We start from the raw sequence: 26,541 nt of genomic DNA on the forward strand, positions 1-26,541 counted from the left end.
TTGTGTGCAATCAGCACTTGGACGGTTGCCTGAGTTTGTATGCACATTGCATTCCTCTGTTCTCTTTATCTCACACTAGACGCCTACGATGCACTACTTTCACAAGCAAACGTCTTCTCGCATCTGCTCTCTTGTTTGTTAAAATAGTTTACTGGCAATATCAATGCTGGCTGGTGCACACTGTATCCATGGTTAATTAGTTGATGCCATTGGAGCCCTGAGTTGAATGTAAATTTAGGATACAAATATGTGACCTTCCTTGGTGCAAATGCAGTGTACAGTACAGAAAGTTGGGGGTGTTTGTGATTTTTTTAAAATAACTATTACCATGTCTTCACAAAAGGTGTGATCATCTAATTAGAGAAGGAAAAAAACAAAAAGAGAGACATTAAGTCCGCAGGGAAAAGAGCAGGCGTGATCACTTTTAAACTTTTTAGTCTTTATTATGCAGGTTTGAAATAAAAGAAGCATTGTGACACAAACCGATGCTGCTGGCAAGAAAAGAAAAGAGCAGCACCCAAAATGTAAAAAATAAAGAAATAATCATTGTTGTGGTCATCAAACCAAAGAAAAGAAACAATAAAATAAGAATAAAAATATACCTCCATCATAAGAAGCAAAGGTGATCTACTTTATTTTATAAATAAGAACCTGTCAAATGGCTGATGGGCAACTAGCAGAAAACAATATGCTGATAACCATTTAAAATATTTATCATTACTGGCTTTACAAATAAAATAACTACAATTGGCAGGGTTTTTTGTACACAACTTAAAAAGTTATAGTTTTGCAGCAACTAAAACTGAAATGATGCTACACTTAAAGAGATAAAAACGAGATGTCTTGTCAGCAAAATGCATTTCTGTTAATCACACAAAAGTTTAAAAAAAGATGAGATCAACACAACCAAACACCAACTGGAAAGTTATAAAAGTCACCGTAATGTGGCTGTGATGGCTCCATTCACATATTTCATTACTTCACTTCTCATTGTAGAAGGACACAAAACTGACATTATGGTCAGACAACATAACAGAAGGGTGGGGCAGGCATTTTGAGGCAATTTTTTTTCACCTGCAACATTACATCTCATTTTATTTCACAGCGCTTCTTTCTCTTTTTCTATCTCTTTGCTCTCTGTCTCTCACCTGGCTCTTTCCATTTAATGATCTGCAGGACACATATTGTGTATTCAGTTTTAGATTGAACTTTATTGGAAAAAAACACACCAGTGAGCACAGATTTAATGCAAGAATGAGAGTGTGAAATACTCCTCTGAAATCCAGCTGCACAAGGCTGTTAAAATTCACGAGAAAGACTCGACGCCCGAACGCTGAGACACTCCTGCACACATGTGTCCGTGCATGTACGCACATACATACTCAGCCGCACACGTCATGAATGTGGTACATTCTAACGTCCAGGCATGCATGCGCCCACAAACCCACCCCCCCACACACACACACACACGCACACGCGTACACACGCACACACAATGACTTACAGGTAATATTAAAGAAGAAACAAATCTATCTGGACTTCCAATTCCCAATTTGATCCCATAAAAGTGATATTTACAATCACACTGTGACAGCTCATAGACCTCAACAGGTCTTTAATATTAAAAAAGATTCTTTTTGTTTTGTTTCTCTTCCCCACCCAGACTTTTGTATTAATTTGCAGGCCCTTAAGCAAAGCTACGATAACATCAAGGCCTGCTAGAACCTACTAAATGTTAATATTTCTCTATAGAACAGGGCCCATCGCTTACTGGCAAAAAAAGAGGAACGGCTTTGCAAGCCAGAAATAAATAAAACAGCATCAATAACAACAAAGAAAGGAAAAAAACAAATGGAAAATAAAGCGATTAAAGGAAAGGAGTATTTTTCTTTCTTCTCGTTCTAATTAAAGCTGGATGGGGTCCCTGAGGGGACTTTATGGTGACACACGAGAGAAGTGCTCTGCAGCCCGGCCTGTATCAGAGAGGGGGCAGAGACACACAACTCAGAAGGTGGGAGAGGGTCGGGTGGGTAGGGCGTGGGGGGAGGCTTTATAAGTGCTTGGCAAATTTCAACAGCAAGAGGACTGCTAATACATTAAGTGGTACAGACAGTAGTCATCAAACTCTGTTCACAAGTTCTAGAAACTGAGAAAAATAAAAATTACACTGACAAAAAAAGGTGGTGACGTGTGTGATTGTGTGTGTGAAGCGGCATGTGTGTGTTTGCATGTGCGTGTGTGTGTTTGTATGTCAAGTGTACACTGCATGTAAGTGTGCACGTCAGAAGAAGAAGAAGAAGAATGGGAGGGTTGGGGGAGGAGTGGGGGAGTGGAATAGGGGATGAGAGTAGACTCCTCTGTGTCGTTTTTGTCGACAGAGTATCATCTTCAGTTTCAGGTGAGGTAGAGTGGCTTGTCCCTGCCTATCATGTTGCCACTGGAAAAAAACAAATAAACAGAAAAACGGAAAATCAAAAACAAAGGCACAGTTTAGATTATGAGTCACACTCTACAACTCTACAAAATAGAAAGGAAGAGGGAAATCAGAGGTGCATTTTTCCTTGATTGCATGATCGTTCTCTGGTGGTGATCATTTAATTTTTCTTAGTTTGTTTCTCAAAACAAACCCTCTTAATGAAATAAAAATTGCACTGTAATTGAGCATGAACAGCACTATTGACTTACGATATCTTCCAGTGCTGCAGGGCTGCGCAGTTTGCCAAATCATTTAGTATAATAAGAGTGAAAACTTGTGTATGGAACTTGTTTTTTTTTTCTCTTCTTTTTACTGCTGTCTGACAAACACATGACAAGCTCTATTATCTCACCATTACCTCTACAGCTGTCACCCCCGTCTCAATGGAACAGAGCTGACAATTTTCAACACTTACTTTGCAAAAGCAGTGGAAGAGACATCTGCTGCCTTAGCTATAACTATACTATAACTTATTTCTGCAGGAATTCTGGTCTAAGGGCAAATGCAACCTAAATTATGAGGTAAATATGGTGTCAAATTCCATTCTTTAATTGAGGCTTTTTACCATTAAATGTAATTAGTTTGTCTGTGTTCCACATTTATTTAACACAATATGATGTGAAGAATTCCCACTGACCTGCAGTGGTTGCCACACTCCCGATTGCAGTATTCATTGTCCCAATCATGGGTCTGAGCCACTCCAGGGCCTGGACCAGGGCCAGGAGCTCCTGGAGACTGGGAACCCCCAATGCTCTTCTGGTACTCTGACTGGAGGTGGGAAAAACCCTATAGGGAGTACATTAAAATTAGGCACACATCTTAAATTATAATCTCCTAGCAGCAGACGTGTCTTAGTTTGTCACTATACCTGCTGCCCTGGAGGTGGGGAGTGAAGAGAGGCCTGAAGCCCCATCTGGTGAGAGATGATTGACTGGGACTGGACCTGCTGCATGCGGATAGGCTGGTTGAGGAGTGAGCTCTGGTGCAGGGAGAGCTGCTGGTGGGGGTGAAGTGGTGGGCTGATCTGGAAGGAGGAAGGGGGAGAGGCACTAATGCTGGGCAGCATCTGCGATTGGCTGAGTGTCTGCGACAGAGTGTGGCGAGGGGCGTGTCCTGCATAGCTCTGCAGGTCAGTAAGTGGGAAGGCCCCAGGCCCCAGGTATGGCGATGTCGGCTGGGGAGGAGGTGGCACACTGTACAGCGGCGGGTTGCCTGGCATCATATGTGGAGAAGCCTGACTTGTCTGGGCACTTTTTGTCTCCACGGGGTCATTATATGTCTTAAAGAGAGAGAAAATCAAGAACAATAGTTACACTCCATGTAACAATGTGTTAACTCTTATGGCTTATTGCAGTACAACATAGAACCCAGTATATATTCCTGGGGAAGACACTGAGCCTCGAGTTTACCAGTAATAAGCAAAATGCACAAGCTGTATATTGCAAATGACACCCCTACTATTTCCATAGGAATAAAGACAGTAAGTGCTACACTTGATTAATCATCATCAGCAAGTCTATAAAAGATGTATAAAAGCACTGTACAGTGAGAAAGATTATTCACACTATTCAAGACAGCTGCCAGTCATCCCAGAAGTGGACATCCCATCAAATATACCCCAAGGTCAAACCATGCAATGCAAGAGATACTTCTCAGAGTCTACAGGCTTCAGCGTGCTAAATGTTCAAGTTTATGGCAGTTTAATTAGAACAAGACTAAACAAGTATGGCTGGTATGGAAGGGTTTCCAGGAGAAAGTACTTTCTCTCTAATAAGAACATGGCTGCAATGCTTAGGTTTGCAAAGTTGCACCTGAACAAACCACAACTTCTGGAACAATGTCCTTGGGACAGACAAGACCAAAGCAGAGATGTTTGGTTTTCAAAACCCAAAAACAGCCGATCAGAAACACACCTCACACCAACTGTCAAGCACAGTGGTGTAGGGGTGATGGTTTTGGTTTGTTTTGCAGCCACAGGACCTGGGCACCTTGCAGTCAGTGAGCTAGCTATTCTAGAGTCAGATGTGAGGCCATCTGCCTGACAGCTAAAGCTTGGCCAAAACTGTCATGCAACAGGACAATGATCCCAAGCAAAGCAGCAACCTCAACCTCAACCTGATTGAAATGTTTGTAAGCACCGTAAGAGAACTGTGCATAAACAAAACCCCACAAAACATCAATAAAATGACGGTTGTAAAAAATAATGGGCTGAATTCTTTCCTTAACAATGTGACAGACTGATTAATACTTACAGAAAATGATAACATTCAAGTTATTTCTGCTAAAGGTGGTTTTAGAAGCTACTGAATCATGGGGCATACTTAGTTATTCACACTTTTCCAATTTAGCTTAGTGTTTGTTTCATAAACAATCCCATTCTTCATTCTTTCTGTTTTTAATGTATTAAATCACCCAGCCCCGCCCACCTCCACTGCACTCACATGCAGTACACACACATCTGCTCTGCAGACTGTTCTGTCTCCCTTTTTTTTCGTGGAGGAAAGTGTATGTCTATCTATGAAATGCATCCAGTATTTCTCATTAACTGTCGGACTGGTTGGAGTTATATGTGGTGGTTTGCTACTTTTTTATGGCTTCCATCCATCCAACTGAATCCCTGAAATAATCAATGGAACGGGAATGAATGGATGGATAAAGAAGAGAGACAGCCACATTCGCAGGGTCAAGTGGAAAATGAAATGCTAAAAAAAATGAAGTGAGGGGAGAGGAAAAGAGTGAGATAATAGATTTGATCTGTGTCAACTTGAGACTTGCAGACATTTAAAGTTGTGTATTGCAGCAGAAGGATTTACAATAAACAATATTTAAGTTGAAAAATGGTTTGCAAATACTGAAACGAATACAATATTTAATATAAAGTGCACCTTTTTAAAATGTAAACTTTTTAAATTTTCAGTGTGGAGTTTTTTGGATTGAAACAAACATGAGAGAAATGACATGGCATATAGTGGGTAGCTATGAAACTTTAGTTTGTCTTTTCTCCTCACAAACAAACTAACATGAGTCACAAAACAAAAAGGCAACAGGTGCACGCTTAAGTGAATCTTTCAAATGAAGCTCCAATTACCTCCAATTCCACCCACCCCGATTCACTCTGAAAAGACCCCTTCATTGGTAATTTAAAGAAAGAGAGTCGTGGTGAATCATGAGATTCAGCTCTGCATTCAGATTGGCTGATCCTGAATGAGTGAAGGAGGGTCTGCAGGCTTATTTTAGTGAGTCAGATTTTTGACTGGCAATCTACCAGCATATAGTATCAATCAAGCCCCTGTATAGGAGCAATGACATGAATGTCTAATTGCAGCAAAGACAAGAGATGAGAATAGTCTTTTTAGCTGAAAGTATGCCACAGTGAAGAGGCTGATGAATTAACTATTCATGCCTTAATCAAGGTGCTTGTTTTCGGCCCATGAGCATGAGAGGAAGTGAGGCGCTGTGCTTAGTGGAGACAGGAGGAGGGAGGGAAAAGAGGAGGGGCTCGGTATATGCTAATGCAATTTAGAGTTGTATTTAAAAAAAACACAATGCAGAAAGGGAGAAATGAAATGCTGAACACCTAAAGACTGATATCCCTGTACCATCACGACTGTAGTACAGACAAACCAATGAGGAGTAGTCTAGCAGCTTTTTTAAGAAAATAATTAGGAATTGTTTTGTTTTTTACACAAGCATTGATAGAAATATGTTAATGTGCTGAGCTAAACTGTAGTAACCTGCATCAAAGAGAGAGCGGTAGTTGTGCGCAAACCTCAGGCAACACATTAGTGGCGCATCAGGGAGGACAGAAACACCAAGAGGATAGCAAATGACAGGTAATGTCCACTTCTACTTTTGCACATGCACAGCGATGAGCGTACACACGCACGCAAACACACACGCATGTACTATTACTTTCCATTTCTCCCCAGCTTCCAAATCGGGTGTGTTTGAGGCCTAATTCTCACTGTTCTCCTGTGAGCACACACACAGGCTCCTTCTCTCTCTTACACATACACACACATATATATGCACAAACATAGCTCAGTGCAGCTTGTGGACCCTTTCCATGGAACAAAAGTGAAAGGAATTCTGTCTAATTTATCATCCCTTATATCGCCGCTGACCCATGTATATCAAAGACGTGACCCCTGCTGTTACCTTGGAAACCAGACTGGCTCTGTAGGCGGCCAGGGCTTTCAGGTACTCCTTCTTAGCAGCCTCTGTTTTCCTCTTGTAGCTCTGCAGGAACAAACACAACAACAACAACAACGATTGATTACAAGGTGATGTGAAAGGCTAAAATGACCCTGTGGTCCACACTGACTGATGTGAATGAGATTTTGGGAGTCATGGTGTGATTGCGTGACCCGGCGGTGTACTCCTTGATGAAAAGCATATCAAATGCATTCACTTCCCAGTTATCAGGTCAGGGAGATTTGACCGTCTGCATGATGTTTGCGTATCTGAAAGTAGTTCTTTTTCTTCAGAATATCCAGAATGAAATGTGCATAAAGCTTGTGCACAATAGCGTGAAAATAGTTAGAAATTCTGCTGAGTTAAATGAGGAGCGAGATGCTGTTTGTCATTTTGTGTACTGCTTTTCTGTCTCTTCCTCTATTAAGGCTGTTGCTCATCTCTTAATCAGAGCTGATGTCCCAGCAAATCATTCAGACGAGGGGGAAAAAAAATAAATAAAAGAATTCAAAACAGCATTAGCAAAGGAGCAATCTCAAGCCTTCTGAATGAACCTCAAATGATGCGTTAAGACAGGGAATTCGAATTAATGTCATCACATGTCACTCACAGGCTCTTTATGGCTGCCAGTGCCTTTGTGATGCAGGAAAAGCAAGTTGCAAAAAGTCCATCCTTAAATCGATAAGGAAGACTCAGATCTCAGCTCATCTCGGGAACGTTTTCATATAAAGGAGAATGTACGTTTGTGCGTGAGTAAATGCATCGGGTAATTACTGATCCTCAGCGAGGAGACTGTCTGTGGCTCTGTGGACGGGGTCATTTCCTTCAAAGAGGTGGGGTACGATAACCATTAAGCATTCATGCCTTGCCAAATGCGCATAGGCTGGCAGCCGCTAACACGTACAGTCGATAAACAAACAGACATACACAAAGAACAGCAAACAAACCGGGATGACGGCGGATACAATCTCATGCTCAAACAGCTGATGTTTATCCACTCATTCATCCTTATTTACAATATCATAATTGTTTTCCTTCTGTGATAGACACTTTGGAACAAGAATGGATGAATTAAGCACTCATCCAGACTTTAAAAATAAAAACAAGCAAAAAAAATCAATCAAATTAATAATGATGCCCATGAGGAAATTCATTGAAAAAATAAAAAATAAAAAAATAAAAATGGGCTTACCCATCACCTCTTATAGACTGACAGACCCACGGTTGCTTCTTTAATAACCCAAACTACTCCCAGCAGCTTTAATTTCAAATTAATTTAACACAGCTAATGATTTGCGCAACGACGGATACTTTTAAATAAATTACCATGCCTAAGGATGTCTAATTATTCCAAAGTGGGCGGATTCATTAGCAATTGAAGCCGTCAAAGGCTGCAGGTCAGTATGAATAAAAAATAACAAAGCTGCAAGGAGAGAGCATATGCCTCTATCGTAATCCTGACACAGAGGTGTCCCGGCTGAATTAGCCCCTAATTGTACCTTAATGAAATGTTCTTGTTTGATAACCAGTTAATTACAGGAGACAATAACTCTGCACCCTGCTGACACTGAAGAGAGTGATTACTCTACGACTGAAAGACCCGACGATTGGTAAGAGGAGAAGTAGGAGGAGAGGAAGCAAACGGGAAGCAAAATGGAGGAGAAATAGGCAGAGGCACATTAAAACCAAAGAAAAAAAAAGCACAACAGTGTTTGAATACTAGACAAAGATGCAGAAAATGGACTAAAATAGTTGAATATTGCATGACAGATTTTTAAACTTAACACAGAGAAGGAGTTTATTATCTAAACATGCCATCTTTTCAAACTCACAGTGTTCTTTTCTTTCCTCCCTTTCTTCCTGGTACAAATCTACAGACTCAATTAAATAATACTAAGGTTTCTCCTCCCTCCTCCCCAAATCCATTATCACTGTTCCCCCCCATTGCAGTAAAAACTGAAAACTGATCTTAATCTTAAATAACAAAAACAAGAAAAGTGTTCTTTTGTGTTTCTAGGGCAGCTTTAACATGTAGTCACCTTGAGGGATAGCACAGCCCAAATAATGCATTGATCTTGCACTATAAAGCAAAGGCCTTTGGGAATTAAAAAGCGCTGTATAGTGTGCAAACTATGAAAACAGCTTAATAAAAAAAGAAAATATGAACATAAACATGAATTTAAAAACAAAAAACAAGACTTTGTTCTGCCAAACCTAAGGGCGGCACTGGAGAATCCACAACAACACAAGCAAAGTGGGAAAAATGCACACTGAAGCGTAACAAAAAGAATCACAGAAGGAACATAAATCACAACAATGAAACTTTTGATCGTTTCTTCAATAAACTACAGCAATAAAAAACGCTGCCTTCAGTGCACTTATGTGAATTTTGCTGCACTGTGTGTTTGACGAGCGCTATAGGTAATTGGAAACAGGGGCTGTGATCTAGTTAAAACAAAGCTGTGTGTAGGGGAAGGGTTGTGTTTACATTCTGGAGGTCCTGCATGGCTCCAGAGGGTCTGACTGTGACATGAGAGAGCACACCTCGTGGGTCCGGAAGAGACAGCCAGGACATGACAGCCAACAATTAAGTAAGTACATGTCTTGGATTTTTTAGGCCTTTTGACACTTTGTACAAGCAAACATTTGACTCTCTTTAATAAAATCTCTACAGATACTGTAAATGCAGGATTCAGATCTACGGTTTGACCAGGTCATACCAAAACCTTTCATTTCTACTTTTTAAGTCATTACTTATAGTTTGCCTTTAACTTTTGGATAGAAGGCGTCCCATTATCTTCAAACAGTCCTGGATATGATGCACAATTCTATTTTTTTCATTAGCAAATACTGCAGGCTGCCCAGTCCCTGAGGCAGCAAGCTAGCTCTCAGACTAAGCTAGAGGTGTAACAGTTGTAATAATTTTCTTCTCCTGTAACACTGTGTTTGGCTTCCACCGAGCATATCAACTGGTCATTTCTCTAGAACACATTTTTGTCTTTACCTTTTTGCTCACTCATTAACTCTAGTTTTGCTTTAATGTTTGTTTTAGGACAGCAGGACTCAAAATGCGCATTCTTCTGGTCTCCTTGGATGCAAAAATGCATTTTGACCGTAGATTCTGTAATGAAATTTGAGGGTTCTTGGACGTGTTTGGCATCAAACAGTTTTTGGAGAAAGTGGCAGTTGTTTGTAATCTACCCTAGTTGAAGACAACCGTCCCTGCAGTGAAATTACTTATTTCAAATAATTTGGAGACCAATTTAAATCAGTTTGAAGGAGCTCTTTAGCTCTTGGTATTATGGCATCCTGTAAAAACAGAAAACCCAAAAACAGGACATTGGCATAAAATCTAGTTTATTCCTCAGAAGGTACAATACATGTAGGGGTTCACTTACTTTTGTATGTGACCAGTGTGTTTTTTATTTATTCAAATAACGAAAATGACTACCAAGCTCAAATTTATGTCACATTTATTCATTTTTTTTCAAAGGGGATCAAATGTTACCGAAAATGTTTAGGATACGAGCGCATTGTGAATGCATTTTACTATTATATTACCAACCAGCAGATGTGAATGCAGTACGCTATAATGTCCTTTCATGAATTTATTTCATTATGAAAGACCAGGACAGAAATTTTAATGACTTTAATGAGGATTAATGTGCACTAGCTGAATTGGTTGTACTCTGTAAATACACGGTTATCAAGTTTATCCATTTGCTGGCCTGGAATAAATGACAGTGCTAGTCAGTGAGAATAATTAGAGCACTCACTGTGTTATTGCCCAGACAGGCTACTATATTTTATTCCATAATGACATCATTACCTCAAGTTAATTATGTGTCTTGCGAGGTGACATGTTTGATTAAACACATGAATGCACAAACAAATCAAAAAATTAACTGTGAAATGGCATGCTAAATGGCTGGATTTTAATGATGGAATTGCCATATTATTAGTTTTGTCTGTGCTCCCAGGTAGAGCTGTGAAGGACAAATGCATAAAGCATGAGATGAAGACAGACATACAGAGACAGAAAGAAAGAGAGTTGCATCTGCAGTGCAAAATCTAAGGTGAATAAGAAACCGGGACACGAGGGGTTAAGCAGCACAAACAATAACATTTCAGGAGAAGATGTCCTTGAGGCAAAACCAAGGACAAGGCAATTGCTAATCTTGTATTCCCAGCATGATCAAATCACCAGGCAACAGATATAAATAAAAGGACAGGAAATGAGGAATTCACATTCAAGGGTGTCAGCAGCGAAATGAAGATTCATGGTGAAGAGCCCTGGTGAAGGCGGCAAAAATTAACTGCAAATAAAAGGGACAGACGGCCTCCAAAGTCCAGCGTATGAAGTAGGTTTGGTGGGAGAAAAACACACATGCTAGATAGGGTCTGGTAGATGGTGGCTGGGGCTGGGGGGAATGGGCTGCACTTTGTCATGGAGACAGGTGCTTTTATTTGACACCCAATAGGCTGCGCCCTGACTGGATATTCTAAAAATATGAGTCTGCGCATGATCATCAGACTGTCTCGTTTTTCATTCATTTCACACCATCATTTGTTACCACAAACACACAGACAAAAAAAAAAACCTTTGACTTTGCCTGTTGGACTGGAATGTGGAAAATGAAATAGAGAAAATGTGCTGGACAGGAAACCTCTAAACTGCAGTACGTGTTAATGCAGTTTCATATGCACAGGTTGGGTTATAATAAAATCCAATTGACCATTCAGTTCAGGTAAATATAGCTGCACTGCTGGTGGTTAAAATCTTTACAAGTCCGAGTGCAAGAAAATTCACTTTATAAAATAAAAGCATAAAATTTTTTATTTGCTTCACTCTCATGCAAGCTGCAATCACTCAGAGTGGCAGGTAGTTCTTTAATTTTAGAATCAGAATTACAAGTTTTTACTGATGCATTATTCAACTTTCAAAAAAACGGGTTGCTCATTATAATGGCGAAGCCAAGGAAAATTATCACCAGCTAAATAAAACTCAGTATGTCCATCAACAATTGTTGGAACCCAAAAGCAGATCTAGAAGGTGAGTGAATACTGAACTTGTAATTGTTAGGTAGGCAGACGCAAGCTGCTCAATGTGTAAATAGGCATCTGTTTTTCTTTGTTATGCTTTTTCTTTTTTCACAATTTTACCACGCTGGCATCATCCTAAAAGGTGATAGTAATGCATCCCAGCTTATTTCTTTTTCTCTCTTTTGTCTTTAAACGCTTTTCATTTGCAAGCTACATTTTTATGCTCCTTCTCCTACTTAAATGATATTAACCTCTTGCCATCGGGTAGTCACAACTGCCGCAAGGTCAAAACTGTTTCAGTTTTTATGGAGTGAATTTATAACTTTTGTGAGGTATTTTTTTTTAGATGTTTGATAAACAACAAAAAAAGCTCTTTCCAGAACTCATAGTGTATATACATGAATATTAAACGAAGCCTACCTGTTTTTGCTCCTCTCCCAGACCATCCCACATGGAGGCTACTATTTTGGATACGTCTCCAAAAGTGGCATTGGGATTCTGTCCTTTAATGGCTGCCTGAGTGTCTCTGAAGAACAAGGCGTAGGCCGACACAGGCTTTGTAGGCTCGTTTGGATCCTTCTTCTTCTTCTTTTTTTGGGGTTTGGGCTTGGGCTTCATCATCTCCGAAGACGGTCGCTTCTCACCCGTGATCTGGAAGACCATCAGTGGCACAAAACAAAAAAACAAAACAGCTTATTGACACTGAAAGTGAGTCTACTAATTCGACTCGGAATGAATAATTGCATTGCTGATGAATGCTTATAGCGCTGTGCCCAGGTGAAACATGTAAGCTTCATTAAATCCTTAATTTCTTTTCTGTGTTCAATACCCAGTGTTTGGATATTGCAGCAATGATTCACCGACAGTAACAATTTACACACACAGACTCTGGTTGACAGCAGTTTTTCTCCCTGCCTTACTTTGTCAAAAATAACATCTGTTATTTGAATGTATCAAACCTTTTCAAATCTTTATTTTGCAGTTGTTCAGCAAGTCATAAATTCTGAATTTTCATGCTAGGGGTGAAAGGAATTTTAAATCGCCTGCTGTATCTGCTCTGGCTTTGATGTGGTCTCAGAATGAATTGGAGAGAGCAAATGGAATTACTTACTGATAGGAGAGATGGTAATCATTTTTATTCACACAGCACAGCAGAGATGCATAGGCTGGGAAATATATATTTTTTAAACTAAAGGATCCCCTTCTTGTTATACTGTATCACTGTGAGCTGGCAGCTAAATACACAGATGAATCTGAAACACTGTGGAAGTGGCAGATTCAATTATACACTCATTCACATTCCCCTGACAGAAACGAAGCAAATCCACAGAGACATTGGTTGGTGGGCAATTTATAAAAGCAGTTTTACAGATTTACATAAACCAAATGAATGTAAACAACTATCCTTCTCTTCTTATTTAAATGAATGAGTGATTTAAATGAAGGAGTGGTTGCTTTGGAACCAGACTGTAACTGAGAACATGGTAAGGCAGTGACAAAGTTGGGGAGGACTGGCAACAGATCATGTTGTTGTTGAAAAAAAGCGCCAATTAAAACATGTCTCACATCTTCATTCATTATAGAAATTTAAAAAGGGTTTAATATCAGCTCCTGTGTGTCTAACAATAAGCAGCAAACCTAGATTAGAATGACAGCTATTCACTAAAGTAACATGGAAAACAGAATTTCCTTTTGCTATTAGGGCATAGATTTTGAACTTTTTGAAGAGATTAAAAGTAAATATCTCAAAAAGTTTCTTTTTTCAAAGCATGAAAGGAAAAAAATAGACATAGCTCCAACTCCAGCAATGTTCAAGTTTTCGAGGCAGCCAAATAACCCAAGCTCAAGCATGCCTATTCCTGCGTTCCTCTTAAACAACACTGCGGATTACATGTTAACAACCTGGTACAAGCACTGCCAAGCCTTTATCGCCACTACTACATGCCAGAGAAGCCACACCAGTACCTTCAAATGAGGATCAGTCTCCTCTTCCTGATTGGAGCTTGAAGGTGAGGGTGTGGCCGATTTACTTCCGGGAGGTGAGGGGGAACCATGAGGCACTGCACTCCGGCTGACCTGTGGGTTTAGCTGGGATAGTGCACTCATGGGGTTGGGCAGTATCGGAGGTGAGTTGTTTATCAGGGTGTGGTTACGGGCGGGGTCATAATGAGCGCCATCAGGATGCTGGTGATGGTGTTGTTGTTGGTGGTGGTGCAAAGCCATCTCCTGCATCTGGGGTGAGAGAAGAACACCAGCTTTACTATCTTCTCTATTTAAAACTCCTGACTGCCAATTAGCCAAATATGCAAATGTTTCGAAGTGGAGATGACATGTTCTAATTGGAGAAATTGTGTATACTGTATGTGTTGGATAAAATATAAATATAATACAATGAACTATGCGCAAAACGTTGGGATTGCTAGAGGGAGTTGTCTTTTGGAAGAAAAAAGAGGTCTCACAGATAATCTCAGGCTGAGAGGTTTTCTTTCTTCACTGTCTCACAAAATTGCAGCTTTTTAGCCAGATTACTTGATCTGAAATTGACTTCAACACTGAGGTTTGTGGAGGGTCTGAACTGAAAATTAGATGCATAATAAGTGAAACATCTAAACTAAAACTAATCAAAACAACTAAATGCAAGATTAAATCAAGGGGCATGCTTGTTCTCTAAATGCTAACGACTTCTACTGTTAACTACTCCGATACGAAAAACTAAAATGTACTGTCTTTGACATCCCTGACTGATCTGAAGCCTGGAAATTTTTGGCTTATTGTTTCCTGACATTTTTGACAGTTAGCAGAACCAGAAAATACTTTGAATACATGATTGCTGGGAGGGAGCCTGATGTTTGGTGAGAAAGCAGAAATTAAGCAAAATGTATACTTTAAGAAAGACTGAGAGCTCAAAGCAGCAATAATCCATCCATCCACTGATCCATCCATCCAGCCATAATTAAAAATTTTAAATCGATAAATTGATCACAGTTATAAAGCTACAAAGAATGCCAGCAAACCCTGTAGTTCGCCTGTGAGACTTACAGAGTGTTGAGCATCCTTTGAGCTCCATATTTTTAATGGGGTTTAATGTTGTTTACAGCCACAGCAAACAAAATCAGCAACACTGCTCTAAAATCAGCTGCACACTACCTGTGTCAGACACACACAGGTAGAGACTCCAAATAAATGTGTGTGTTAGTGATTATATGTCTGTAGTATGTTCTGCTACACAGCTGGCCACACACAGAGTGCATGTTATAATTTAATAAGGAGAAAATCAACTTTACAAGTTAGCACCTTTTTTTAACTGCATCCAAGCTTTTTGCATGTAAAAGCCACTCAGTGAACTGTATCCCAAAGCAATTTTGCACTGTTTAACCATTCATCCATATAACACACAGGCTTATCAGTGAAATCAGATTTCAATTACAGCTGAAAGTACAATTAAGGTTCCTATTGACTGCTACAGGCACCGAGTGCAGGCCCCTTGGACACAGTAGCCTGTGTAGTATTGAGGTTAAGATTTCCTCATTTACTGCTTCTGAAATTTTTTTTCTTAGTATTTGAAAAGCCAGATGTCTCAGCACCTGGTCAAGCAATCACCGAGTCAGTGGTATGAATGAACTGAGATGTTATGGTCATTGTGTTGTAAAAAGGAAAAGAAAATGTATTGCCAACACTTCTATAAGCACAAGCAGAAAAAACAGTTGTAAACTGCTGGGAATGTCCCAGGAAAATATACTTTAGTGGTTACAGAATCAGGCTCATAAAGTTCTGTTCTTAGCCATCTAATAAGATCATCAACAGCAACGACATCAAAAGCTTTATTTCAAGATTCATCAGAACAGAACATGAACACAGACCAAAGGATGCTTTTAATGCTGGCATAAATGGGAATGTTTGGGAATTTACAGATCAGAAAGTGATGAACTAGCATTTGTTAGCTCTTTTAAACATTTATGAGTTAAATAATACATTACACATTAGTGCAGTGCTAAAAAGATCAAATTTAAAGGGCTCGAGCATATGAGGTCTTGATAAACACGAGTAGAGGTTCAGAGATGAAGGCTCAGCACTCTAATCATAATTGGTCCCAGTAGATTGGTAGAATAAAAATGCACAACAAAGTAATGTTGTGAGCAGCTCTGGCCTGCTTTGAAAACTCGTAATATTCACACGACATTAGATTCTGTGTTTGCCTCAGCAGCTGCTCACAAAAGCCAGCAGTGAACAAAGACATTCGTTTTGCATTTCAAATAACCAAGCTCAAACCTCCCCCATCCATGACAATCTCCAACTTCCAATCATAATTCAAAACACCATCACTACACTTCTTAAAACATGAGGAAATAGCTCCAGCAAAATAAGTAGTCAGACAAAAAAAGGAAGGAGGAAGGAAAATGGAGTAAAACGAAGGAAACAGAAATCCATTAATTTTCCATTTTCCATGGACTTGCTCTTTAAGGGTCCTCACAAACCAAGAAGCACTGAAAAACCAATTAATCAAACATGAATGGCCTATCATAGCTATAGCAGATGCATTTCCATAGCAACAGCCTCCAGGCAAAATTGTCACCCTTTAATCTGAGTCACACCATGTTTAATGTAAACAAGAAGGAGACATGCAGAGCAGCGGAGTTCACAGGGGGAAGACGCCACAGCGTCGTGAATATTTGGCCAGCCCCACAACAGTAGAGACAATAGATAAATAAATAAACAGGATTTACAGACACGCATGCATTGCTTACTAGGGATAGTAAAGTTAGTTGCAATGTTTCTTCCGTTACTATAGATAAGAACAAACCAACAAACAAAAAAATAAAAAATGCAAAAAACACTGACTCTACTTGCTATTTGTTTACTTAATGGGTATTTATTTATGTTTGCTCTCATATTTCATGAACCCCATTTTCATTAAAGCTGCATGTTCCGTTCGAGCTAATGAAGCAGCAAGTCATCAGGAAGCACAGAAACACCAAAACTATTCCACTCTTTGTGAAGATAATAACACAAGATGTTCTATATAAGGATGAAATTGTCCCATTCCAAAGTATGAAAGACTGACTTATCTTCTTATAGTTACTAAAACCAGATATAACAGATCCTGAACTCATTACTCAAGACACCCCCACTGTGATAATTTAATTGTAATTTCAACATCCTGTTTGAAATTGTCTCAGAGTGCGTTTAGTTTGGCTTTCACCTGTGTGAGACAGAAAGACCAAGAAGTTATCACATAGCGCCATCAAGCTAGAGCTAAATAAAGCTAGTGGCAGACGGCTGTATAAATATTATGAAAGAATCTGACAAAGGTTGCTGGTTGCCATAGGTACTGTATGCTAATTCTTATTGGTATCATCCAAGAGGCTAGAAAGAGGTGGGAGTGCACAGTGAGTAACAGGATTTAGTTGGTCAGTACTCTTTGCAGTTAGCATGTAACACATACTGACTTTCCATGGAGTCTTGACATTAAGAGCACTGGCTTTATAATCTGTGACACAACATAAAAATCATGTTATCATTTTGAGTGAGTAAATCTGATAACTCATCTAAAATTTTGAATGTTTTTTTTAATACTTTTACAGTGTTGGATTCCTGCTCTCTGCTGGGTATTGCTGTATCTGTGCTTAACCTTCAGAAATGTAGCTGTTTTCTGTACAACACCAAGGAAATACGCCGCGGTAAAGCTAAAAAGAGAAAACATGAGAAAAAGTACAGGAACTATAAGAGAAAAAAGCCACACGACCTAAGTAGTAAAATCAAAGTTAGCAAAGTTAGCGAGGGGACAGTTAGGTATTACTTTTTGGTGACGAGCAGCCAGGCAGACCTAAACTGTGATGTAAAGCCAGGAAACTCTGTGTGAACGTGTTCCTCTGCCATCGTTACGCCTGTCGTGTTTGTATTCACATCTTGTACATCATAGTCAAATGGGAGTCAAATAACAAAGGCTTTCCAATTATGTGTAGCACATTGTGTGCGAGATGGAATATCACAAAGCCATTGTTCCCCTGCTCCTGCTGACCTTACCTTTGAAATGGTTTCACGGCTGCTCCAATTGCCTGCACCATTTGATTTAGCTAAGGGGATTTGACCACCAGCACAGAGATGAGAGAAGGGGAGAAGAGAGTCCTATACACAGCTACAAGGAGAAAGAGGAGAGATGCGCACCAGAGGCGAGTAAAACAGCTAACCTTGCTCTGTCCTTTTGATGATTATACCAGAGTGGCATCTGTTTCATCATTTAAATAAGCTTGTTGATTGCTATGCAGGCTTTATTACTGTAGCTTCATAATAAACCCATCTGTGGATGCTATAGGATCAATAAATTGTCATGTTTTAACTTGTTAGCGCCATCTAAAATAAATCTGTCAGTTTTTAATTAAGTACTTTGTGTAGAGCTGGAGTCAATTCACTTTTAGTTGACTAGCTTCAAATTGTAAATGAAAACCAAAAGTTAATTAAACGATGGGGCATTTTGTTTTCTCAATGCTACACGATATCTGTCCAATTTAGGTTTCAAATTCTTTCTCACTCCCGCCCCGCCCTGTTTCGATATTCACTGATCGATGCCCGTGTGAGTCCCGAGACTTGTCTTTCCTCACTCCCTGCTTGACTGGAGCCATCTTGTTTAGAGTGATGGCTCACTCACACAGGTTCACGGCTGCTATTGTAAAATCAGCCAGCGTTTAATTGAAACAAATGACTATAATAATAGAACATTATCCCTGCAGGCACCCAGCCATGACAGCTTTAATTAGAGGCGCGTTCAAGAATGATCCTTCAAAAGCACAGCCGCCGCGCAACAAGGTGGTAAACACGCCTTTAGGTGGGGGAGCCAACCCTGGGTCTCTCAGCCCTCAAAGCTACTTCTCATTCACCCCGAGGGCAAAGCGCTAACAACTCTGTTCCTCAAAGAGCCGTCGAACCTCCCGCCCCTCCCACCTCCTCCTCACTCCATCCCTCTGTCTCTCTCCCTTCATCCATGTCTTTGGTTTATCAAGCTTATATATACCCAAGAGGGTCATTTACACAAGCTGAGAAGAAGAGAGTGGATTCATGAATCATACTCTACTTAACTATAAAGGCAGAGGCAAAATGCTGTATCTGCCGTCTTGTGACACCAGACAGATGCTAAGTACAGAGGCATGATGGGCAATAGATGCCAGGATGCTTTAGAAGGGGAATCAGTGTTGTTGTAAGAAATTGTTTTGAAAGTTGTCAAGACTACATTTTATTATCTGTATTACGCCATAAGGCAACGTGGCTTTGATTTAATGTAATGTGTGATGCCCTGTTTAAGGTACAGTACCAGCCAACTGTATTTACTAACACACTATTAAAACCTCATTTTATTTATTAGCTTGGCAACGGCACCGTGTTGCCAAAACAAGACACTTTAAGGTCACTTTCAATCGTTCCAATTACATGCTAGTCAAAAGGAAAAATATCAAACACTTGCTCTTGCACCTCCCGTGCTGAACTGTGATCCTGTAATTAATCTGGCAGAAAAACAGCAATACCTCACAAACCAGCAGTATAAGGGAATAATTACGAGTTTTAGCACGTACTTTATGAGAGAGAAAAAGCAGTTTACTCAAAGAATGCCTAAAGTAGCCGCAGTGTTGAAATGGAATTTGCCACTATAAATCCCAAAGCCAAAAACAGTCTATACCAACACATAAAATGCAGGAAGGACTTTTAAACGCACAAAAATGAGAATTAAAGTAATAAAAAAGTAAACAAGGATATTAATAATAATGATGTAATTAAAGTTCACCTTGAAGCATTTTCACTGGTGGCTGACTGTTGCTTTGAAAAGTACAGTAGCACCGTGAACATCTCTCAGGGTGAATCAGTAGCAGCAAAAAGGCAGTGGTTGATTTGCAGATAGTAATGTCATGATGTCCCCCTCGGCACCAGCCTCCATGTTCCTCATTACTGCTAATGTTAGAACCTCCTTTGCTTCTTTCTCTCCTCTTTTTCTCTCTGCGTCTCTGCCTCTTTCCTCCCCTCCAGTTCTCTTTCTAGTTCCTTATGTTTTTTTTTCTTTAAATATTCTGTCTCTCTTGTTCTTTCTCACAGTCCCTTTTTCTCCTTTCCTAGCTCTCTCTCAGCCCGGGCGTGTCTCTGAGCTCACCTCACAAAGCACGGCGTCAGAGAATCAGAGCCTTGCCTGACATGACATGCAGGAGATGGTTGTGAGGAGCGGTAGGGACACACACTCTTGACAGCAGAAGGCAAGGCTCCTCTGCTCCCACTAATGAGACTCCTGACTGCCGTGTCAAATGCACTTTGTGTGCATGTGTGTGGGTGCGCCCATACTTGCACAACAAAAAAATTCAGCATGCAGAAATAATGAACACAGAAACAACAAAAACCATGCAGTTCTTAAAGAAAAATATTGTGCTGTGTGCATCATGCAAGTCTAGGTCAGGCCAAGGTTATAGATGTGTGCAAAATCCTCTTGCCCAGAGACTTTCACACATGTCTGATCTTCACCTCATCCTCAAGTTTTAAACATTATGGCAACAGATTACAAAACTTCTTTTTTTATAGTGATTGCACAATAGGAGGAAGGTGTCTCTTGCTTAAGAACAGCTCAGAATACATGTCTGGTATTAGAAAGGAAGGCAAACACAAGAGCAACTAGCTTGCTACAGCACTGTAATCACTGGGAATGAAGCCACACTTATAGACATTAACAGAAAGAGTGGCAGTATTGCGTTGAACTAGTGGCCGGTGACACAGCAGAGGAGGCGTCCGAGCATGAGATGACATGGGATAGTTCTCCACTGCCGCCACAGCTGAATATTCCTGGTGGTGAAAGCAGAATGGGCTGATGGATTGTTGAGATAGGGCATAGTGCAATATGGGCATGATTTCATGGCATGATAAATCTCAGCAGGGGCGCGTGGCTAAGTGTAATATGAAATCCCTTATCTTTGGATCTGCTTCATAACACTAGATATGTGCTGCAGCTGAATCTGCGTTTGTCTCTTTAGCTTCTGTTCTTTGCTTGAACGCTGTGGTTTATCAAATCTATAAGAGGAGGACAATGACAACAACATGTGTGCGATAACACATATTTCACTCTGATGTTTTTGAAATATGATGTGATGAATTATCTAAATTGAAAATTGCCACTGCAACGATCTTCTTCTGTTACCTGTGATCAGGGTGATAAGTATTATTAGAACAGGTTTTACATGGCACTTAACAGAAGCTGGTCTGTGTTCGTGCAAAACAAGTTTAAATTACATATGCAATATAAATGAAATGCAATTTGTCCCACATAGCTGATCTTTTTAAAGTCCAGTGACTGTGTTATTTGACACCATCCCTTTAGAATTGTTCATTAAAAAGACAGAAATGAAGTCAAATCTTATCCTCCTCTTAGCTTAATCTGGCAGGTTAATTGACATCATCGGGGTAGAGAAAAAAGATGAGCTGCCATTCTGGGCTGCAACAAAAATCCCTCTAAAACGGTGAAATTGGAAAATAACCTATATTTCTTTTAGGATATTTCTTAATATACAACTACAGTTTCATATCACATTGCCAGAGAAATAAGGCACTTTCTCCCAAGAGATGAGAAAAGAATTGAATTTTTCCTTATCGGTCATCTATTTTTCCACAGAATGCTATTACTTGCTGCCTGCCGTTGCTAAGCAACAGGAAATATTAATAGGACCTTTTATTAGCTAGGCTTTACCCGTGGAGTACTAAAATGAGGAAGTGGAAAACATGAATGTGTTACATAAATCTTTGAACCTTTCAGGGTTTGCACAAGTCTCTGTTTGTCCAGTGATTTATGGCTGTGATGGTTCATTTATGGGAGAGGGCGGTGTGAAATGCCAAAATGGAACATTAGCCTAAGGGACAATTTGAAAATAAATAATCACAAAAAAGTGTGTGTGTGTGTGTGTGGGGGGGGGGGAGCAGTTGAAAGAACAGCCCTCCCTTTTCCTGTAGACTTCAAGGGGCCATCAAACAAGCAAGTGATTTTTGTTCCACTCGTGGCATTGATCATTCAAAATTATCTGTGCCTGAATCAACATTGGAATAACTAATACAAGTCCCATTCTATCACTGAGCTTGTTGAACTGTGGTGAAAAGCGACAGACGTTCCATCATTTTCTGCAGACGCTCTAATCCCTTTAAAAAATGACTTAAAATGAAGGTCTTTCAAAGGAGAAATAGGTTTTCTTCATCTGAATAAAAAGTATAGAATCGAGCAAAGCCCCAGAGAGCCGAAAGTCTTTAAAGGCACGTCGGAAAAAAACACACGAGACAATTTTAAAGTCCATATGGAAAAAGTGTAAACACATTTAACTATAATCTTTCTCAGAAGGCTGGTTGATATAGTTTTTATTCTTTAAACTTAAAATGCGGACCATGATTTTCTCTATAAATGCATCGCCATATCTCTAATCCACTTTTTTTCTGTTTCATGTTTATACAAAAACCAGCAGGTGTACAGTATGCGATAATACGTTTGCTGAGACCCTCCATCAGAGAGAGAAAACATTAAAACACACCTCTGCTCTCTTATCATTAATTCATCCCAGCTTGTCTGTGACAAGTTCAGTTGACATTGCAGCTCATATTTCTTTCACGCAGGCTTGGAGCGCGAGCACCTGCCAGGAGCACTTAATACCTCGTGAGAAAAAAGAAAGAAAGAAAAAGAGCAAGCTTCCAACCAACTTAACGTGACAATCAAGATGGGATTAATACTTGATAATTAACCTCAACAAATGAAGATAAAGAGCTTGTGAGGAAAATCTTACATTGAAATTTTGTAACAAAAGAAATTAGAGGATGGAATTTGAATATGAATGCAGCAGGCAGATCTTTAGAGCGCCACAGCCCTCATTACAAATAAACTGACCCTCATTCAAGCAGATTCACATCGTGTATTCTGAGAAAAGAAAAAAAAGGGGGGGAGATAATACCTGGATGTTTGATGAAACTAAGGCTGCTCGTGCATATAGATCTCTCAGCTAATACTTAGCTGTTATGCATAACATCTCCTGGCTGATTATACATTCATCATCTGTTACATATTCAAAACATCACACTTGAGCCAGTTTGATGATGGCTAATACTGCATGCACAATTGAGGAACATGAAAAAAAGGATAATTTATTCCAGTTGCTGGCAACTGGGGACCATTATAAATATATCATAATTGAATATGAAGCTGTCCTGTTTAAACATATTGCAGATGCAGTGGTCACAGCACAGGCAAAAGGTGGATATAAAATATATGTATAGTTTAGTGTAAAGAGAGATGTAACAGAAAACAATGAGGCCAGAAATCAGCAGCAACAGAGATGTGTATCATTCTGGGCTGTATTGATAGGATCAATGCAACCTGAGCAAGGCTATTAAATGTCTAATGTGTTTTGGAACTTGTAGATGCTATGGCAGTGGGGGCATTAACAGAGAGAGCACCAGAGACAGGGAGAGAGGGGAGAGAGAACGAGGGAAAGTGGTGAGGTGGGGGGCTGGGAGGGAATGGGGGGGCTGCCAAGTGCATCAAAACATTGAGAAAAGAGCTCTTTGAAAGATATCAGGTTTGACCAGGAGGAGCTTCAGACACAATAACCATCATCCAAAAGAGAAAGGAAAGAAAAAGAAAAAAAATTGAATTGAAAATGGCCTCCTTACAAAATCAGGAAAGTGCAATCAGTTTTGCTTTAGAGGGTTTTGAGAGGCAGCAAAGTGGAGAAAATGAATAAATACCCTTGTTACTTTTATCAAATTAATACAGAGATTAGAAGTGAGTGATCAATCAACTAAATGCTGTCTGCATAGGCAAACTCTAAGGTTATGAGCACACTAACATATTCTTTGTATTTGCAGTCTTTTAACCTCTGGAGATGGAAAAACTCTGAACTGACAAAGATTTAAGTTCCTCTAATGACCACTTAACTCCATTTAAAACCATGTTTACAGCCTGTTAAATTAAAAAAAAAAGAAAGTTGCTTTATACCTTATTTCTTTGGATACTGACATAGATCAAAAGTCGGGGTGTGTCCGCCCTGATTGACAGCTAGCTTTGAACACTGCCCATACAGCCCATCCAAGAATCTGTGCTCATTTTAATGTTTTAATGTTTGCACACAGACCACCTAGCTCTGGTCTGCATGCTAGAGCTAGCTTAATAACTACCTTGCTAATGTTAGCTGATAGCTTAGTACTCACTGGTCTCATCCATTTATGGTCAGTTCTGGGCCCCAAAACGTAACACGCTTCCACCAAGCCAGCCAAAAATGCTAAAATGAATAAATGAATAAAAATAATGGGAATAACTGAGAAAGTTTTTTTTTTTAAGTAATCACAAGTAATCTCTAGCAGGCAAATGCGTATTAACTGGCTGCTTGTCCAACAAATTAACCTCTAAATCAACTATTTTGTCATGTTTTGATATTTACTAAAGACTACAGTGCCCAGCTGTTTCATAAATGTACTTTCCAAATAAATTAAGCTTGACGTTTGTTACATATTTTCAAAGATTTACATCTTTAACAGGAGGAAAGAAAAATGAAATCCTAAAAGCACCAAGCGTTAGATACACACACCCTTAATTTGTGTATTTTAATGCAATTTATTGTCAATAAAGAAAATGCAATAAACCTTCAGTCTTGTTCTGTATTATTCATGCTTTGGCATATGTGCAATCAATCATTTTTTATAAATTTTTAAGATCCATGGCCACAGTTAAATCTGCCTGATTTAAACACTCTTTAGCCCCGCAGTTCACCCTTTCACAACAAACAAAACACACCCTCTCTATTCTCTTCAACAGCTATGATCATCTGTTGCTGCGATGCTGCTTGAGTCTAAATCCTTTTTGTTATATAATTGCCCTATTTATTTCATGTTTATATTGTTGCACCTGCATTGGAGTACTTTCAAATGTCCTCATACTTGAATCACACAGGCACAAATTTAAAAACCAGAGGCTCTCAGCCTTTTGTTGAGACAGAATAACCCCATTTCACTCAACTGAATTATCTTTAAAATATCTAATAATGAAATCCAGGCGGTACAAAAACTGGACGTATACGCTCATTTTGAATAAGAGTTACTTTTTTCTTCTAGCGTTCCTCCCCACAATGCCCTGCTCTCTCTTTCTCCCTCTCTCCATCTCTCTCTCTCTCACTCTATCCTCACCCCTCCTTTCTTCATTCAACTCTATTGCACTCTTTTCATTGCCCAGCTCACGTATTGAATCTGCCTGATGAAAACAGATCTCACTGCAGCACCACAATAGAATGGCTGATGCAGGAAAGATGAACCCTAATGGATTTTTTTTTCAATGTGCTCAAGATTGAATATAAGGCCTGACCTCCAGATGTAGTGGATCCATTTCAACAGCAGATATATTGTTTATAGTAAAGACACAAAAACGCACAGACACACTTGGACACACACACGTTGTTCAAAGCGAGCAGACACAGCTGCACTGTACATTGTGTTTTTTAGCTACCAAAAATAGATTAACATTCGAATGAACCTGTATTATTTATCTACCCATGTCAAGTGAGATATTCATAATGATAGCAACTCATGTTTGAACTGCAGAGTTTGCTTAATTACTCTGCTCAACAGACTGTGTCAAGGTGAGGCACCAATTTAATAGACACTCCGTTCTCAGCACAAATGAACCTCTGCTACGGTTTGGTAGTTTTGCCAGCCTGACTATTTGATTAAAAAAATTCAGAGTTCACTTTATATGCTGCTTTTTTGAAGTGAAGTTGAAGCAGAGCTCTGAAAAGATCCCCAAATGTATTCAAGAGCTCTTTTATAAAAAGTCAGAAGTAGCAAGATTTGGGAGTTTACTTGCAAAAGGCAAAAGATCACAGATCATTTTAACTGTGGTGTAATATCTCTTAACCTGTTTCCTGATTAGTGTGCTTATGTGTTAAAGCACACAAAATTTGAATTAAATTCATGTAACATAGAACATTTACAAAATGTGCTCAAAATAATTTTCATCTGTTTTCAGAACCAAAAGCATCATTTTATCTACCAGTGCTATCAGATTCCCTAGCGGTTACCAGGAGCTGCATTACATGTGCTTTAAACACAAGTTCATCATGTGTGAGTTGAACATTTAAAATCTCATGCATTTTTATCACCCAGCCTGCTGTATTCAATCTATTAAAACCACAGAGTGTGGCCCTCTGTAGCAGTAACAAATATCCTGACTGCAGAGGGAAAGACTGGCCAATCAACCAATGTCTCCGCAGTAAAGGTCATGACCAAAATGTGAAATGAATATGAAGATAAATGACATATGAATCCAATACCTTGTGGGAGTATTCCAGCATTAAAGTATATATAATGCAAAGAATGTTTAGATCTTTACTGGGAAATATTTTGATTGCTGCTTGTCTTCTGTTTATCACGAACGTTACACAATATGCCTGACCTTGATATTCATATGTATAACATATATCTTTATTGTGTAGAATAACTAAAAGATACTGAGACATGGCCAGAGACAAAACACACTGCTGATGTTTGTACTTGATGATACCGTGAAAGAACAAGAAGAAAACATCTCCTTTTCTAGAACAGCACAGCTGTATGCGTTACTATTTCTGCATTGTTTTATAATACAAGTCAGTATCAATAAAGCTATGAATGTTTAAAGTTACTGGCTTTCCAGTCATCGTCTGTTACACAAAAAAATCGTACGTTAACACTATTAACCATTTCTGTTCTTTCTTTGGGACCTACAATCAAAACATCAGCCATCTTTTCCATATATATGGGACTTTTTTATCTTTATTAATATATACATTAATTTGAACTTCAAA

General features: G+C 39.4%; 1 protein-coding gene across 4 annotated transcripts in view; it reads right to left on the reverse strand.

The window, feature by feature from the left end:
- Positions 1-385: 385 nt before the first annotated feature.
- tox2 (TOX high mobility group box family member 2) overlaps positions 386-26,541 on the reverse strand; it is a 102,654-nt gene continuing 76,498 nt past the window's right edge. For 2 of the 4 annotated variants that reach the window (XM_085275101.1, XM_085275100.1), the window contains exons 5-10: positions 13,679-13,945; positions 12,134-12,364; positions 6,635-6,715; positions 3,345-3,755; positions 3,114-3,262; positions 396-2,437 (exon numbers count right to left, since the gene is read on the reverse strand). In XM_085275101.1, coding sequence (XP_085131227.1) covers positions 2,395-2,437; positions 3,114-3,262; positions 3,345-3,755; positions 6,635-6,715; positions 12,134-12,364; positions 13,679-13,945 — 1,182 coding nt within the window. In that variant the 3' untranslated portion in view covers positions 396-2,394. Of the gene's footprint in view, positions 2,438-3,113; positions 3,263-3,344; positions 3,756-6,634; positions 6,716-12,133; positions 12,365-13,678; positions 13,946-26,541 lie in introns of all 4 variants that reach the window. The other 2 variants (XM_085275099.1, XM_085275102.1) reach the window with 2 other exon arrangements.

The sequence above is a fragment of the Mchenga conophoros genome, linkage group LG5 (assembly GCF_057382185.1).
Source record: "Mchenga conophoros isolate Kocher_MC1m ecotype Shallow Benthic linkage group LG5, M_conophoros_male_GT1.1, whole genome shotgun sequence".
NCBI classification, from domain to species: domain Eukaryota; kingdom Metazoa; phylum Chordata; class Actinopteri; order Cichliformes; family Cichlidae; genus Mchenga; species Mchenga conophoros.